Genomic DNA, 18,166 nt, shown 5'->3' on the forward strand with positions numbered 1-18,166 from the left:
TATATATATATATATATATAGTGTTGTAACGATGTGCAAATGGTCCTCTGTTTCATTGGTCTAGGAATATGCAGGAAGTACCGCAGGGGGATCCTATTAGACTGCTGTAAAACAAAGAGCGAGAAAAATAACCAATCGCATCACTCGTATCTTCTAGCGTCAAAGATAGCTGTCCATGTCCACCCATTCTGTTGCTGTCTTTTCAATTTGAACATTTCCGTGTATTCCTTATTTTCGGAGCTTAATCAACGCAAAGGAATATATCACTTATGGCCGCCTACAAGCTGGTGTTGATCCGCCACGGAGAGAGCAACTGGAACCAGGATAATCGATTCTGCGGCTGGTTTGACGCAGATCTGAGTGAGACTGGAGAACGGGAGGCGAGGAGAGGAGGACAGGCCCTGAAAGGTGGAGTCTTGTTCTTTTTTATTTGACCAGCTAGCTACTCACTTTATATCAGACACAAACACATAAAATGTTTCCTCACTAAAGACACTGACATTGATTGTACATTTTCATAAACTATTTTAAATATCGGTCGCAACTGCTAGCCCTACAGTATTTTGGAAGCCTGTAGTGCCAGTCCAGTTGGCCATTTTGCTGCCTGAAGGAAGATCAACTATCTTATTTGATGTCTATTCACTATAGAAATTGTAGTTGTGGAAACTCTTGTTACCAATACCAGCAATGTCACGTGACGACCTCATCGATTTTGACATAGGATGGAGGTGTTTTGGTGGCTGTTCCCCACCGTGGTAAAGTTGGTTTGATTGTTCGATATTCGCCGGACCTTCAAACCTCAATTGCTCGTGAACGGTTTGCGCTACAGACCTAAGGCTGGTAGGCTCTTTATGGAGGAAAAAAGGGTTTAATTTTTTTCCTCCCGATTTCGACCGAGTTTTTAATAATCTCACAGCAACGATGTTGGCAGTCTGCTGCACACCATATGCAATCCATTGAGCGTGACACTCCGTTCCATTACGCTACACACGAGTCATTGGACCAAGGCGTCTTCTGTAGGGTGAGTTTTATTAAAATCTTGATGCTCGGTCTGAACATTACTATGCATTAGTGATGCGCGGGTTGACTCTCAACCCGTAGTCCCCGTCGTAGCCTATCAGTTTAGGGATAGATGAGGGGCAGGTGGGTGGCTTGCGGGTTGAATAAAGATAAAACACCTTAAAAATCCATACATGTAGCCTATAAATAACAATAAATATACATGTAGCCTAAAATAATGAAATAAAAACCTATAAATGTATAATTATTGTTATGTATAGGCTACACATTGTAAATTTGATCTTATCTGACTTGCCTAGTTAAAAAACATAATAAAAAAATATATATATATACATTTTAGCCTAAAATAATGATATAAAAACCTATAACTGTAAAATTATTGTTATTTATGGGATACATTTAGCCTGAAATAATAACCTTTCTGGCATTAGAGCATAAACCTAAACTTTAGGGCTTAACTGTACACTCACGCCAAATAGCCTACACACCAATTGACATGCTTTTGGGAACTGGCAGAAAAAGTGCCAGGTATGTGTGATTGTGAGGGGCAATACAAATTCGACAGGCACAAGATGGGGACTTTAAATAGGTGTATGGCAAGTCAAGGGAACTATAGTCTACTGTTCAGATGGGTTAAATGTAAACTGAAATCTGGACACTGACTGTAGGTCTATAACCACTCACATAGCCTTAATATTAACTCCTGCAGAATTTAAGCATTTCTTGCAGTAAATGCACCAAATGTAGGCAAAATTTAGACTCTGGGACGGGAGTGGAGAAATATGATTCTTTCATCTTGCGAGATTGTGAAAATGTGGTTAGATACCATCTGTTTTTAATAAAAAAAATTATATTAAAATAATTTTGTGAGGAGGACAAAGGATGTGCAGCATGTGTCCATCCCTTCTGAACAGTTTGAAGTTTCTAGGTGATAAGTCCAGAATTTGAATATTGTGATCATGCACTTTTTTGATGGTCCCTAACTAGTTGCATAGACCTTGTGGCAGCCTGCCTACAACCTTGACATGATATTGTGATGCTCTGATTGAAATCTGGAAGCTAGACATGTGCAATGTTGTACACCTTTTTTTCCTTCATAAAGAGCCTAACTTGAGGTCTGGAGCTCAAACCGTTTACAAGCTATTGAGGTTTGAAGGTCCAAATGTCCAGCGACTATGTCAAATCAACTTTACCATGGTTGTGACTGTACCCCTTGTTTCCACACCCTATGAAAGTCCCAGCTACTTCCTGGTGGAAGTCTAGGTTGAAGATGACAATCTTATATTTTCGACCTAGACTTGAACTAGGAAATTACTTGGGTGTGACTTTTATAACTAACCCATTACTTGTTCTGTGGTATTGCTATCTATGGTGGGCCTATTAGTTCAGCCCCCTTTTACTAATGGACGAAGGAGCAACGGAGATCCTGCATCCACTGCTTTTGATGTCACAGCTCTTCCAATGTGAACGTGACGTGATGTGAACGTGACGTGAACGTGACGTGACGTGAATGTGACGTGATGTGAACGTGACGTGATGTGAACGTGACGTGACGTGAACGTGACGTGAACGTGACGTGATGTGAACATGATGTGAACATGATGTGAACGTGATGTGAACATGATGTGAACGTGACGTGATGTGAACGTGATGTGAACGTGATGTGAACGTGACGTGATGTGAACGTGACGTGATGTGAACGTGACGTGATGTGAACGTGATGTGAACGTGACGTGATGTGAACGTGATGTGAACGTGACGTGATGTGAACATGATGTGAACGTGACGTGACGTGAACGTGACGTGACGTGAACGTGACGTGATGTGAACATGATGTGAACGTGACGTGAACGTGACGTGACGTGAACGTGACGTGATGTGAACGTGACGTTCTAGACGTGCTGCTTCATGCAATGAATGAAATCAAACTTACTCAGTGTGTTGGTTAGGGAAATATCTGGCTTTCTGACTCAAGTTTAGACATATGTGGGCCAAAACTTAGGCTTCTAGTAACCCTGATGATTTGATTTGAATTTGACCAGAGATGTTGCTTACATAGCAGTCCAACCACCCACCAACCTGAATCAAACCCTGAACACATCCTTTCTCTTCCTCAGATGCTGGCTATGAGTTTGACGTGTGCTACACCTCAGTCCTAAAGAGGGCCATCCGCACTTTGTGGCTGTGTCTGGACAGCATTGACCAGATGTGGCTTCCCGTCCACCGGACCTGGCGCCTCAACGAGCGCCACTACGGTGGCCTGACGGGATTAAACAAGTCGGAGACTGCCGCCAAGCACGGAGAGGCTCAGGTGAAGATCTGGAGGCGGAGCTTCGATATCCCTCCTCCCACTATGGATCCGGACCACGACTTCTACACCGTCATCAGCAAGGTGAGGGACACACTCGCTAACATGGGGGAGAATTGACCTGCTATGGCATCAGACATCAACATCATTTGTGAATCTGTCTTTAGGCTCACTCACATTGGGAAGAGCCTATAGTGGCAGTCTTGTTTAGGGCTGTGGCGGTGATTGTCAAGCAAATAACTGCCTGTCTCACAGTAATTTACCGTTAATTAGTATAAACATAGTTAGCATCTCCTGGCTTCCACAAATAGCCTACAAGCCACTGATACAGACCGTTGGAACATATACATTTTTAAAAGTCTAAAAAAATCTATTTAATATAGCCTACACCATCACAATTAATCCATTTATTTTATACAGGTCTAAATAAACATGATATGAAGAAAATGTAGTCTATTTCAGAAGAAAAGAATAGCATACTCTGAGTTGTCCTTATGTTAGGCCCTGATCTGAATATGCCATATGGCTGTGGGCTACACTAGCTCATTTAGCAGACAAGATTTGCTTAGAATTTTTATTATTTTATAGTATGAAGAATACAATTGAACATAGCTTAATAGAATAGAAAGGCTATTTTTCTCCAAATGATTTCAAAGGAAGTGCGCACATGCAGCTATTCTGTGTTGAGTTGTAAACAAAGAAACTGGTCCTCCTATATGCTTCATTTAGAGAGATTTATGCAACTTTAGTTGTGATACAAACATTGGGCTGTATGTTTTGATGTTTAATACATTCTAAGGCTGCATGATGGGACTCTAATGAGGATTTGAAAAAAGTCACAAGCTGCCCACACTTCATCAGTCTCTCATTCACAATTTGACAAGAACTTGATATTCTCACCAGGCCTTGAATTTACCGGCGGCATTCCCCCTGTGTGACTGTAATGTCCCCTATAAAAATCCATGCCTTCTGCGGCCAAAGCTTCAAAGCACCTCTCACTCACATGGTTCTCTCAGATGTAGCCAATGCCCGTCCCGTGATTGGGTCCTTCTCACAGGCATTTCAGCTAAGAAGTAGGCTACAAGTGAATGAAGACCGACACATCAGGGACGCAAATGCTCGCGTCACTCTTATGGAATTCTGAGGTGCATATTGAAGATGTTAGAACTGTCCACATGTATCCTACTTTTATCAGCCAACAAGCGGAGTAGGCCTAACGAACAGCCAAAACACTAGCCTGTATCAATATACTATCCCCCATAGTACAAACGTTGTCCCTGTCGTCGGTGGAAGAAGGAGAGGACCAAAGTGCAGCGTGGTTAGTGTTCATCTTTTTAATGGAAAACTGAACACTTCATAAATACAAAACAACAAAGTGACAACCGAAACAGTTCTATCTGGTGCAGACACACAAAGACTGAAAATAACCACCCACAAAACACAAAGGAAAACAGGCTACCTAAATATGGTTCTCAATCAGGGACAACGATAGACAGCTGCCTCTGATTGAGAACCATATCAGGCAAACACAGAAATAGAAAATAAAGAAAAACTAACATAGACTGCCCACCCCAACTCACGCCCTGACCATACTGAATAAAGACAAAAGGAAGGAATAAAGGTCAGAACGTGACAGTCTGTTAAAGGAATTTAATTCCTCTGTTTTAATTCCCAATCAAAATTAAACACTCTGTCAATGCATAAGGATTTGTATGACCCTTATTTTATAGGAATGGACAGAGTCCCGGTCTTAAAGTCAAGTAACAGCCTTTATTCAAGAGAGTACTGAGTTTACCACAGGTTACAAACTGAAAATGACGTCAGCGTTTTCTAAATGTTCTGTCTCTTCTTAACACTGGTAGAAAGGCCCTATAGTTCTCAAGCCTTCCCTCCTCGCCTAGAGCCAAGGTCAGTCAGTGTAGATAAACATTCTAGACAGTCTGGAGATAGTTCATTCATTTGTACAAAGGAACAGACCGTCATTGTTCTAACTTTTGCCCACGTTCACACACACACATTATTTTCAGTACTGGGATCAAGAATGAAAACTCATACATATACAGTAACATTTATTATTCTGATTAGTACATGTATAGTAACATAATAGTATTCGGATTAGTCAGTCCTGATTGAAATGTATACATAATTAGTCATCATTGAAAAAAATTCCCTTAACACAGTCCTATTCTTTTGGTCAACTTGTCCTTCAGTGCCATAAATAAATATTCCAAACATGGTCTGGGACAGTAGTGGGATGTGATAATTTGGGATCTAATACAACTCGCATCCAAAAAACATTTAAAGCAATGAGGATGATTGTTTATCTTAACATTTTGATAAACTATTAGGAAATTTTTTTCACATGCGCACAGTAGGCTACAAGCGAGAATGTTCCAAACACAATCAATTGGAAAAACTCTTATTGAAAGTGACTGCAAATGTGTTTACGCATGTAATGCTTTATTATAAAGGTGCATTTTTATGGTGACAATTATCTTCCCCAAACTTGAAACTCACACGCTGCCTATGTATGCCAGTTAGGCTCTACACCGGTTATATAGCGGATTAATGTGCTTCATTTTAAGAAGTTATTTGGCCAGTTTAGCTGTGGGACAAACCATATCAAAACATATAGGCCTATGGGCTAGGCTACATGAGGTGTGATACTAACCATATCAAAACATATAGGCCTATGGGCTAGGCTACATGAGGTGTGATACTAACCATATCAAAACATATAGGCCTATGGGCTAGGCTACATGAGGTGTGATACTAACCATATCAAAACATATAGGCCTATGGGCTAGGCTACATGAGGTGTGATACTAACCATATCAAAACATATAGGCCTATGGGCTAGGCTACATGAGGTGTGATACTAACCATATCAAAACATATAGGCCTATGGGCTAGGCTACATGAGGTGTGATACTAACCATATCAAAACATATAGGCCTATGGGCTAGGCTACATGAGGTGTGCAACTGATTTGAAAAAGCCGCAAAAAAAAGTTGTGTGCTGTTTCTTGCCTTAATGCACAAGCTGGGCATCATTCACAAGTGATAGGCTAATATTGCCACCCATCAAACTATTCTTAATTTTTAGTTTTGTCTTTACATATAGTAAATAATATATGTGATATTAGTTTTTATTTAGAATGGACCAAAAAAAATAATCTATGCACTTAAATAGTGTATGGAGGACGCTTTCCCCATGGTTCATTTTCAGGCCAGCCAAGTAGGCTATTCTCCTGTTGCAAAGCAGTGTGCCTATTGCTTAGCCTATAGAAATGTTGCTCAACATGAGCTCATGGGCTCTCATGAAGTGTTTGATTAGATTATCGAATACATTTGCATTGATGTCAGAATGATTAGAGGGACAATAGAGTGCTGAGTACCAGACAGTTAAAGTTTGGTATGTTACTAATGACCATCAGCAGCATCAGAGCTTGGAGATGCCTAATTACCGTGACTCAACAGAGGGGCAGAAGTAGAGACTAGTATGGGCTGTGTGTTATGCTGAGGAGAGTGTTTTAGGTTATGGCTATGTTCCAAATGACACCCTGTTTTATATATAGTGCACTACTTTTAACTAGAGGAGTAGTGCACACTATAAGGAACAGAGTGCCATTTGGGATAGAACCTATGTGTCTGTGCCTTCTGTCTGCACCACCAGGTCCCATGGGAAGACGCCAGGCCAGGCCAGGCCAGGGTAGGGCAGGGAGGGCCAACTCCAGCCCGAGAGAGCTGCAGGATTTCGTTCCATCTTAGCACTTATTGTTGAACTATAGTCATCGATTTGATTGAAGTAATGATCTTTAAATTAAGTTGCTATGATCAGGACTGGATACAATCTACAGGGGCAGCATTTCCTCAAGCATACTGGTGGTTAGTCCTCCTGACCATTAAAACAAAATGGTTTCTGCCTCGCCTGGTCATACATGTTTGAAGTATTTTTTAATTTCATGGTGCTCTTATATAGAACAGGGTCTTTTGGTGTTGTGTTTCAACTCTCTGAGTTAATGTATTTCAGAGGAGTATGATGTAAGACGGTAAAGTTCAAAGTTGAGATCAGAAGCGATTGGTGAATGCGTCATCAGTATTGACAGGGGTCAGTGGTTGTGATGTGTTAAAAATTGCCACGTAGGACTATCAGAGGTATAGAGTACAGGTGCATTGGCCAACTGATCTTCATAGACTCAACATTTGGATAATTCAAATCATTTGTCAGACTTATTCAATGCACAGTCATGGCCTAAGGTTTTGAGAATGACACAAATATACATTTTCACAAAGTCTGCTGCCTCAGTTTGTATGATGGCAATTTGCATATACTCCAGAATGTTATGAAGAGTGGTCAGCTGAATTGCAATTAATTGCAAAGTCCCTCTTTGCCATGCAAATGAACTGAATCCCCCCAAAACATTTTCCCTCATTTCAGCCCTGCCACAAAAGGACCAGCTGACATCATGACAGTGATTCTCTCGTTAACACAGGTGTGAGTGTTGACGAGGACAAGGCTGGAGATCACTCTGTCATGCTGATTGAGTTCGGATAACAGACTGGAAGCTTCAAAAGGAGGGTGGTGCTTGGAATCATTGTTCTTCCTCTGTCAATCATGGTTACCTGCAAAGAAACATGTGCCGTCATCATTTCTTTGCACAAAAAGGGCTTCACAGGCAAGGGTATTGCTGCCAGTAAGATTGCACCTAAAATATCGGATCATCAAGAACTTCAAGGGGAGCAGTTCAGTTGTTGTGAAGAAGGCTTCAGGGCGCCCAAGAAAGTCCAGCAAGCGCCAGGACCATCTCCTAAAATGTATTCAGCTGCGGGATCGGGGCACCACCAGTACAGAGCTTGCTCAGGAATGGCAGCAGGCAGGTGTGAGTGCATCTGCACGCACAGTGAGGCGAAGACTTTTGGAGGATGGCCTGGTGCCAAGAAGGGCAGCAAAGAAGCCACTTCTCTCCAGGAAAAACATCTGGGACAGACTGATATTCTGCAAAAGGTACAGGGATTGGACTGCTGAGGACTGGGGTAAAGTCATTTTCTCTGATGAATCCCCTTTCCGATTGTTTGGGGCATCTGGAAAAAAGCTTGTCCGGAGAAGACAAGGTGAGCACTACCATCAGTCCTGTGTCATGCCAACAGTAAAGCATCCTGAGACCATTCATGTGGGGTTGCTTCTCAGCCAAGGGAGTGGCCTCACTCACAATTTTGCCTGAGAACACAGCCATGAATAAAGAATGGTACCAACACATGCTCTGAGAGCAACTTTTCCCGACCATCCAGAAGAGTTTGGTGACGAACAATGCCTTTTCCAGCATGATGGAGCAACTTGCCATAAAGCAAAATTGGCTCGGGAGACAAAATATCAATATTTTGGGTCCATTGTCAGGAAACTCACCAGACCGTAATCCCATTGAGAACTTGTGGTCAATCCTCAAGAGGCGGGTGGACCCACAAACTCCAAGCATTGATTATGCAAGAATGGGCTGCCATCAGTCAGGAAGTAGCCCAGAAGTTAATTGACAGCATGCCAGGGCGGATTGCAGAGGTCTTGAAAAAGAAGGGTCAACACTGCAAATATTGACTCTTTGTATCAACTTCATGTAATTGACAATAAAAGCCTTTGATATGTATGAAATGCTTGTAATTATACTTCAGTGTTCCATAATAACATCTGACAAAAATATCTAAAGACACTGAAGCAGCAAACTTTGAAAATTAATATTTGTCATTCTCAACTTTTGGCCATGACTGTACATAGAACTGAAAGCACTGGACAGTTGAACGTTTCTTCCTTCTCTAGGGAATAAACAAAGATGTATTTATTTTAGGGAGTTATTCTGAGTCAATGTGCCTTTTGCTTGCTCTTTGGTGTCTAGGCCGGGTTAATGTAAAATCACTTTGGCTGCGTTTACACAGGCAGCTCAATTCTGATATTCTTTTTACTATACTGTACAAAAAAATAAATGCAACACTTTCAACAATTTTACTGGGTTACAGGTCATATAAGGAAATCATTCCATTTTAAGTAAATAAATTAGTCCCTAATCAATGGATTTCACATGACTGGGCAGGGGCACAGATTTGTGTCCAGAATTTGAGAGAAAGAAGCTTTTTGTGCGTATGGAAATGTTCTGGTATCTTTTATTTCAGCTCATTAAATATGTGACCAGCACTTTACATGTTGTGTTTTATAATTTTGTTCAGTGTAATTGGTCTTTTGACCAATCATATCAGCTCTTCTGCCAATAATTGGGTAAAAGATCAAAATTGGGCTGCCTTTGTAAATAAAGCCTCAAATGACCACCGCTGATGTAAAAATAGCTTAATAAATGTGATTTGATTGAAAGCAATATGATTGTATGAGGCTTCAGGCCCAGGTTGCTGTTAGGCATTTTTTTGTTTGTTGACGTACTATATTTTCTTTAGGACCGTCGTTATGGCGACCTGTCGGAGGAGCAGCTTCCGTCTTGTGAGAGCCTGAAGGATACCATCGCCCGGGCACTGCCCTACTGGAACAACGAGATTGTCCCCCAGATCAAACAGGGCAAGAGGGTTCTCATTGCTGCCCACGGCAACAGCCTCAGGGGCATTGTCAAGCACCTGGAGGGTAGGTAGTAAGAACTGCTTAGAACAGTGAATATCTCTAACCTCTTGGCTCTGGAGAGCCACATGGTGTGCAGGTTTTTGTTACAGCCTAGTAATAATGCATATTTTTTGGAAAATGAACACCAGTTTTTAATTCATAAGCTGTTCATGGTCACAATTAGTCAAATCAGGTGTGTTAGAGCTGGGCTGAAACAAAAGCCTAAACACCAATTATCCCCAGGAGTGGAATTGGAGAACCCTGATTAGTTTCTAGGAACTACCTGTGGTAGTATCGTATATTCAGGCCTGAGGTTTTACACGTTCTAATCGGCACAAATCGAATGTATGATATTGAAAAAAATCGCACACTGAAATATGTTGCACCTCAACCCTCCTGTGTAAGTGTCCATCTGTGTGTTCCTTATTTTTTTTGTGTACACTTTCTTTTGTCATTATATTTTAATTGACATGATTTACAGCATGTTGTCAACCATGTCCTGCTCTGTGCTGCCCCCTGCAGGTATGTCAGAGGAGGCAATCATGGAGCTGAACCTGCCCACAGGCATCCCCATCCTGTACGAGCTGGACAAGAACCTGAAGCCCGTCAAACCCATGCAGTTCCTGGGGGATGAGGAGACCGTCAGGAAGGCTATGGAGGCCGTGGCAGCCCAGGGCAAAGCCAAGAAGTAGAGGGAGAGAGAGGGGGCACTTTGTGTATCGTGCAGTAGGAAGTTGCACTTATCTAGGATCAGATTTTAGCCTCCCACCAATTCCCAACCTTTCATTAGGAAGGAAGCATGTATAACTGACCCTAGATCATTCTCTGTGGGAAGCTTCATTCTACTCCATGTGGCTCAGAGTAGGGGTAAAGGGATATGGGTCGGAGTAGAGGGTCAACAATACTACAGCTCTCAAAGGAGCTCTCACACACTCTGTACATGCAGTCCAAGAAACAGGCACTAAGAATGTGTGTTCATAGTCAACTCTACTGTGCATAGAACGTTTTAAAAAATGATTATAAAGTAACTAATAAGTTAGTATAAGTGGATATTTATTGACCAAGCTACTTATATGGGGACCACTGACTATCAAATCACACAGTCATCATTCCACTGGCTTATTACTGTTTCTGTAAGTCCAACAAAAGTGTTTCCCCTGTTTGACGATGGATCACTGAGATTACGAATGTGGTGATGAAGCCTCGTTTATTTGAAAATAGTTGGTCTTGCGTTATTATACTTCCAAGTTTCTCTAGAAAATAGTATATATTTAGATGTTAGAGAATAATTTTTGCACTTAAAAATGTAAACAGTCATGTGATTTCTACCCAAAGAAAACAACAACAAAAAAATAGCCAAATTAATAAACAGTTAAAACCACAAGAAGGGAGAAATAATTCATATTTGCACAACACACACGGTTGTACTGGTTCTTCACTTTTTGTTTTCCTTTGCCCTGTCTGTGGTTGCGCAATTCACTGTATAACCACATCAGAAGTTGGACGACAGTGTCCATCTCCTCTTAAGGATTCGCCCCTTTTTTCCCCCATATTTTCGCCTAAAATGACATACCCAAATCTAACTGCCTGTAGCTCAGGACATGAAGCAAGGATACGCATATTCTTGATACCATTTGAAAAGAAACACTTTGACGTTTGTGGAAATTAATGTAGGAGAATATAATACATTAGATCTGGTAAAAGATAATACAAAGAAAAAAAACATGCTTTTTCAATTTTTTTTGTTCCATCTTTGAAATGCAAGAGAGGCCATTCATTATATGACTTAGGAGTCTAGGTACAACTTAGATTTTGGCCACTAGATGGCAGCAGTGTATGTGCAAAGTTTTAGACTGATCCAATGCACCATTGTATTACTGTTCAAAATGTCTTCCCAAATGTGCCTAATTGGTTTATTGATACATTTAAGTACATAACTGTGCACTCTCCTCAAACAATAGCATGGTATTATTTCACTGTAATAGCTACTGTAAATTGGACAGTGTAGTTAGATTAACAATAATTAAAGTTGTCTACCCATATAAGACATGTCTATTTCCTGGAAAGTTTGCTTTTACTTACAACTGTCATGCTAATCACATCAGTGTACGTTAGCTCAACTGTCCCGGTATAGGGACACTGGTCCTGTAGAGGTTTTTAAGAGCTGTGGCAGAGACCAAATAGCTCTTTCTCCCATGCCCCCTTCCCTTGATGTTGCTTCTGTGTGTCATGTAAAACCACATCAGAAGTTGACTGAATACCTTTCCTAGCCTTGGATGGTGCTTCTATGTGCAAGTACTGCTGTTTGTAACATGTTTTTCCATCCCATTTCCTCTTGAGTAGTGTGTCCCATTGATACTGTTTTGTCAGTGGGATCAAACGTTTGGTACCTGCACTGTCGGTCTGTTTCTGCTTTAGCCTACACCAGTGGCATTCAGGGCTAAACATTCATAGATGCAGATAGAAATAGATTGCACGTAACAGACCAACTCGCTTCTTCCACGTCCAAGCGAGCTGATTCGTTTATATACGTTTCATTTATATCTTCAACTTTGTGAGCATTCCACAATCTATGAGTAGGCCCATACTCTAAGTGCATCTTAACCACCCTGTCTGCTGCTAGAACCACTCTTCTACTCTGAAAAGATTTGTGTTAATTTTACTTGACGTTTGCCTTTTCTGTTTGTAACACCTCTAAGTGGGAAAACTGCAATGCAAGTACCCATTCCTATAGGATATGCCTGTTCTATCCTTCCCCAGTCGTTCCCAAGACATTCTCCTTTGACATTGGCAACAATCTTCTGACTGAAAGGAAAATCCTTTGTAATAAAAGGTTATTTATTAGTGTTAAACTTCATTGTAATGCACTGTTTCTGAAGCCTGTGCTGAACCAATAAATGTGTGGAAAAATAAAAACATGTATTTGGTCTATATTTTTATTATAGAAATCTAAGGACACTGGTTTAGTAGGCCTCTCAGTGGCACACCTGTGCAGCCAGCCAGGACGTGACGTGTTTTTCCGTCACAAAAAAATGTCAGGTATCGTAATTTCACTGTGACTTTACAGTTGGCGTGATAGAATGGAAAAGCGCTCTCATATATCGCGTTCAAAACAACTGGGAACTCCAGGGTGGGAAAAAAAGAGTCCCAACTGGGAAAAATCCTTTTGAATGGTCATCAAACTCGGAAACTTTTTTTTGTGGTTTTACAGTTGTCTTGATATCCTGATAGGAAACAAATACATAGCGAAGTTAGTTTAACGGATAACTTGTTCTGTCATAATGAAAAAAATCTAAAGGAAATGGGAGGTAAGAATGTAGTTACATTTCATTAAGTTACCTTAGTCCTTACACTTCCTTTGCAACAGAAACTAGTCAGCAGCAAAGCTAGACAGTCTTGGCGTGTCAAATCTGGGTTTGTTAAGAGAATTAGCTAGTCATATCACACCGATGTGTAAACTGCTGGGTAACACCAACCTAGTTAGCTAGATGTTATTGTCGGGAGTTTGAATAACGTACCCCGTGTATATAGCCAAGTTATCGTTACTCATGATTGTGTATTTATTCCTTGTTATTAGATATGTTTCTATTGATCTTTTTTGTTCTCTGCATTGTTGGGAAGGGCCCTAAGTAACGTGTCATTGTTAAGTCCACACCTGTTTACGAAATGTGAGATTTTGTTTTTTAACAAGTCGACACTATTTGGTTGCTAGAGTACAGTAGCAAGCTAGCAACCTATACATGTTTTGCTTTCTAGACGATTTAATAAATTGTTTCAGAATTACTTTATACAAATTCCAGGAAAAATGACGAGTGAGACAAATTGCTTTGTGGACATAAGTATATTAAGCAGGTCGACAGTCAGATGCCGCGTTCAAAACAAGTCGAAACTCGGAAATCTCCGACTTCAGTGTGTTTTAGACAACCTAGGAACAAGCATATACGCTCTATGTTCCTAGAAGACAACTGGGAACTCGTAAAAATACGAACTCAGACTGTGAAAATATTTTTGAACGGTCATCCAACTTGGAATTCCAAGTCAGAAACGCGAACATCTTTGTAGAGCTCCGACTTTCCGACCTGAATATAAACGATGTCAGATTTTGACCTCTTTTTTTCTCTTTCTCTCTCCCCCTCTCGTTACCATTTTGTCTTGAAAGCACCATTGATATCCTGATAGGAAACAAATAACATAGCAAGGTTAGTGTTTAACGGGCAACTTGTTCTGTCATAATGAAATACGATCTAATGGAAATGGGAGGTAAGAAACGAGTTAGCTGCATTTCATTAAGTTACCTTAGTCCTTTCACTTCCTGTGCAACAGAAACTAGACGGCAGCAAGCTACTGTTAGCTTGTTAGAAAGCTAGCTAGTTTACCACTAGGTCAAGGTTCCCCAACTGGCTTCCTGCGGGTGGTTTTATTCCCCCCCCCCAAAAAAAACATTTTGTTTTCATTGTTGGACATAAGACTTAAAACACCAGGAAATGAACTTCAATTAATTTTAATTCAAATAATCTGTTCCGGTGAAATTGACGAGTGAGACACATTGCTTTGTGAACATGCATATTGACTTAATGCAAATGGACACGTCGACTTGTGTGTGATTGTCTATTACTGTCAGATACTCTGTATGTTCATAGAAGACAACTGGGAGCTCGTAAAAATACGAGCTCAGCCTGGGAGAAATCATTTTTAAAGGTCGTCCAACTTGGAATTCCAAGTCGGAAACTCGGAACATCTTTCGAAAGCTCTGACTTTCCGACCTGAAGATCAAATCAAATCAAAGATTATTTGTAACGTGCGCCGAATACAACAGGTGTATTAGACTTTACAGTGAAATGCTTACTTACAGTCTCTAACCAATAGTGCAAAAAAGTATTAGGTGAACAATAGGTAAGTAAAGAAATAAATCAACAGTAAAAAGACAGGCTATATACCGTAGCGAGGCTACATACAGACACCGGTTAGTCAGGCTGATTGAGGTAGTATGTACATGTAGATGTGGTTAAAGTGACTATGCATATATGATGAACAGAGAATAGCAGCAGCGTAAAAGAGGGGTTGGGGGGAGCAGAATGCAAATAGCCCGGTTAGCCAATGTGTGGGAGCACTGGTTGGTCGGGCCAATTGAGGTAGTATATACTTGAATGTATAGTTAAATTGACTGTGCATACATGATCAACAGAGAGTAGTGTAACGGATGTGAAACGCTAGTTTAGTTGGTGGTGCGCGGTAAATAGTGTTTCAATCGGTGATGTCACTTGCTCTGAGACCTTGAAGTAGTGCTCTGCAAGGAGGGCTTTTGTGGAGCGATGCTTCGAGGGGTGACTGTTGTTGATGTGTGCACAGGGTCCCTGGTTCACGCCCGGGTATGTCAGAGCAAAAACCAAGAAATGAGGTTGAAGGAATTGTCCGTAGAGCTCCGAGACAGGATTTTGTCGAGGCACCGATCTAGGGAAGGGTACCAAAAAATGTCTGCAGCCTTGAAGGTCCCAAAGAACACAGTGGCCTCCATCATTCTTAAATGGAAGAAGTTTGGAACCACCAAGACAATTCCTAGAGCTGGCAGCTCGGCCAAACTGAACAATCTGGGGAGAATGGCTTTGGTCGGGGGTGACCAAGAACCCGCTGGCCACTCTGACAGAGCTTCAGAGTTCCTCTGTGGAGATGGGAGAACCTTCCAGAAGGACAACCATCTCTGCGGCACTCCACCAATTAGGCCTTTATGGTAGAGTGGCCACTCCTCAGTAAAAGGCACATGACAGCCCGTTTGGAGTTTGCCTAAAGGCATCTCAGACCATGAGAAACAAGATTATCTGGTCTGATGAAACCAAGACTGAACTCTTGCTTGAATGCCAAGCGTCACATCTGGAGGAAACCTGGAACCATCCCTACGGTGAATATGCTGGTGGCAGCATCATGCTGTGGGGATGTTTTTCAACGGCAGGGCTGGGAGACTAGTCAGGATCGAGGGAAAGATGAACGGAGCAAAGTACAGAGAAATCCTTGAGTATCAAATTGTATTTGTCACATGCGCCGAATACAACAAGTGAAATTATTACTTACAAGCCCTTAACCAGCAATGCAGTTTTAAGAAAAAAAAGTTAAGTATTTACTAAAATAAACTGAAATAAAAAAATAAATAATTAAGGAGCAACAATAGAATAACAGTATTGAAGCTATATACAGGGGATACCGGTACAGAGTCAATGTGCGGGGGCACCGGTTAGTCCAGGTAATTGAGGTAATGTGTACATGTAGGTAGAGGTAAAGTGACTGCATGAATAATAAACAGAGTAGCAGCTGCGTAAAAATGGGGGTGGGGGAAGGACAATGCAAATAGTCCGGTTAGCCATATGATTAGCTATTCGGGAGTCTTATGACTTGGGGGTAGATGCTGTTAAGGAGCCTTTTGGACCTAACTTGGCGCTCTGATACCACTTGCCGTGTGGTAGCAGACAGAACAGTCTATGACTAGGGTGGCTGGAGTCTTTTGCAATGTTTTGGGCCTTCCTCTGACACCGCCTGGTATAGAGGTTCTGGATGTCAGGAATCTTGGCCCCAGTGACGTACTGGGCCGTATGAACTACCCTCTGTAGCGTCTTGCGGTCAGATGCCAAACAGTTGCCATACCAGGCGGTGATGCAATCAGTCAGGATGCTCTCGATGGTGCAGCTGTCAAACTTTTTGAGGACCTGGGTACCCATGCCAAATCTCTTCAGTCTCCTGGGGGGAAATAGGCATTGTTGTGCCCTCTTCACACCTGTCTTGGTGTGTTTGGACCATTCTAGTTTGTTGGTGATGTGGACACCAAGGATCTTGAAGCTCTCAACCTGCTTCACTACAGCCCCGTCGATGAGAATGGGGGCGTGCTCTGTCCTCCTTTTCTAGTAGTCCACAATCATCTCCTTAGTCTTGGTTACGTTGAGGGAGAGGTTGTTATCCTGCACCACACTGCCAGGTCTCTGACCTCCCTATAGGCTGTGTCATTGTTGTCAGTGATCAGGCCTCCCACTTTTGTGTCGTTGGCAAACTTAATGATGGTGTTGGAGTCGTGCTTGGCCATGCAGTCATGGGTGAACAGGGAGTACAGTAGGGGATTGAGCACGCACCCCTGAGGGGCCCCCGTGAGGAGGATCAGAGGATTCAGCGTGGCAGAAGTGTTGTTACCTACCCTTACCAACTGGGGGGAGCAACCTGTCAGGAAGTCCAGGATCCAGTTGCAGGGGGAGGTGTTTAGTCCCAGGGTCCATATCTTAGTGATGAGCTTTGAGGGTACTATGGTGTTGAACGCTGAGCTGTAGTCAATGAATAGCATTCTCACGTAGGCGTTCCTTTTGTCCAGGTGGGAAAGGGCAGTGTGGCGTGCAATAGAGATTGCATCATCTGTGGATCTGTTGGGCACTATGCAAATTGGAGTGGGTCTAGGGTTTCAGGGATAATGGTGTTGAAGTGAGCCATGACCAGCCTTTCAAAGCACTTCATGGCTACCGATGTGAGTGCTACGTGTCGGTAGTAATTTAGGCAGGTTACCTTGGTCTTCTTGAGCACAGGGACTATGGTGGTCTGCTTAAAACATGTTGGTATTACAGACTCCGTAAGAGACAGGTTGAAAATTTCAGTGAAGACACTTGCCAGTTGGTCAGCGCATGCTCTGAGTACACGTCCTTATAATCCGTCTGGCACTGTGGCCTTGAGAATGTTGACCTGTTTCAAGGTCTTGCTCACATCGGCTGCAGAGAGCCTGATCACACAGTCGTCCGGAACAGCTGATGCTCTCATGCATGCTTCAGTGTTGCTTGCCTCGAAGCGAGCATAGAAGCTATTTAGCTCGTAATCTCTTCGAGAGAGGATTCCGACTGGGGCGAAGGTTCACCTTCCAACAGGACAACGACCCTAAGCACACAGCCAAGACAACGCATTAGTCCCTTTGGGACAAGTCTCTAAATGTCCTTGAGCCTTGAGTGGCCCAGCCAGAGCCCAGACTTGAACCCCATCAAACATCTCTGGAGAGACCTGAAAATAGCTGTGCTGTGACGCTCCCCATTCAACCTGACAGAGCTTGAGAGGGTCTGCAGAGAAGAATAGGAGAAACTCCCCAAATACAGGTGTGCCAAGCTTTTAGCGTCATACCCAAGAAGACTCGAGATTGTAATCACTGCCAGAGGTGCATCAACAAAGTACTGAAATAAGGGTCTGAATAATTATGTAAATGTGATTCTTCAGTTTAATTTTATACATTTA

At 42.1% G+C, this 18,166-nt stretch overlaps 2 protein-coding genes and 1 long non-coding RNA gene across 11 annotated transcripts in view; 2 read left to right on the top strand and 1 right to left on the bottom strand.

Moving 5' to 3' along the window:
* The first annotated feature begins 57 nt into the window (after positions 1-57).
* Positions 58-12,838, top strand: LOC110499339 (phosphoglycerate mutase 1). Its single transcript, XM_021576423.3, has 4 exons — positions 58-408; positions 3,138-3,412; positions 9,766-9,946; positions 10,445-12,838. The coding sequence occupies exons 1-4, from the start codon at positions 270-272 to the stop codon at positions 10,612-10,614; spliced, it is 765 nt and encodes a 254-aa protein (XP_021432098.1). The 5' UTR covers positions 58-269; the 3' UTR covers positions 10,615-12,838.
* On the bottom strand, positions 10,911-14,328 carry LOC110499340 (uncharacterized). Its single transcript, XR_002469938.3, has 3 exons — positions 14,218-14,328; positions 14,002-14,094; positions 10,911-13,146 (listed from the first exon to the last, which is right to left on the bottom strand). It is a non-coding gene; the product is annotated as an uncharacterized LOC110499340 (long non-coding RNA).
* LOC110499338 (SMC5-SMC6 complex localization factor protein 2) overlaps positions 12,944-18,166 on the top strand; it is a 34,084-nt gene continuing 28,861 nt past the window's right edge. For 3 of the 9 annotated variants that reach the window (XM_036956198.2, XM_090213006.1, XM_036956202.2), the window contains exon 1: positions 12,944-13,230. The gene's annotated coding sequence lies outside the window, so the exon portion shown is untranslated. Of the gene's footprint in view, positions 13,231-14,036; positions 14,183-15,289; positions 18,031-18,166 lie in introns of those variants that run through there. The other 6 variants (XR_016489497.1, XM_036956196.2, XM_036956200.2 and 3 more) reach the window with 4 other exon arrangements.

The sequence above is a fragment of the Oncorhynchus mykiss genome, chromosome 20, assembly GCF_057628025.1.
Source record: "Oncorhynchus mykiss isolate SJ-2025 chromosome 20, ASM5762802v1, whole genome shotgun sequence".
In the NCBI taxonomy this organism is placed as follows: Eukaryota; Metazoa; Chordata; class Actinopteri; order Salmoniformes; family Salmonidae; genus Oncorhynchus; species Oncorhynchus mykiss.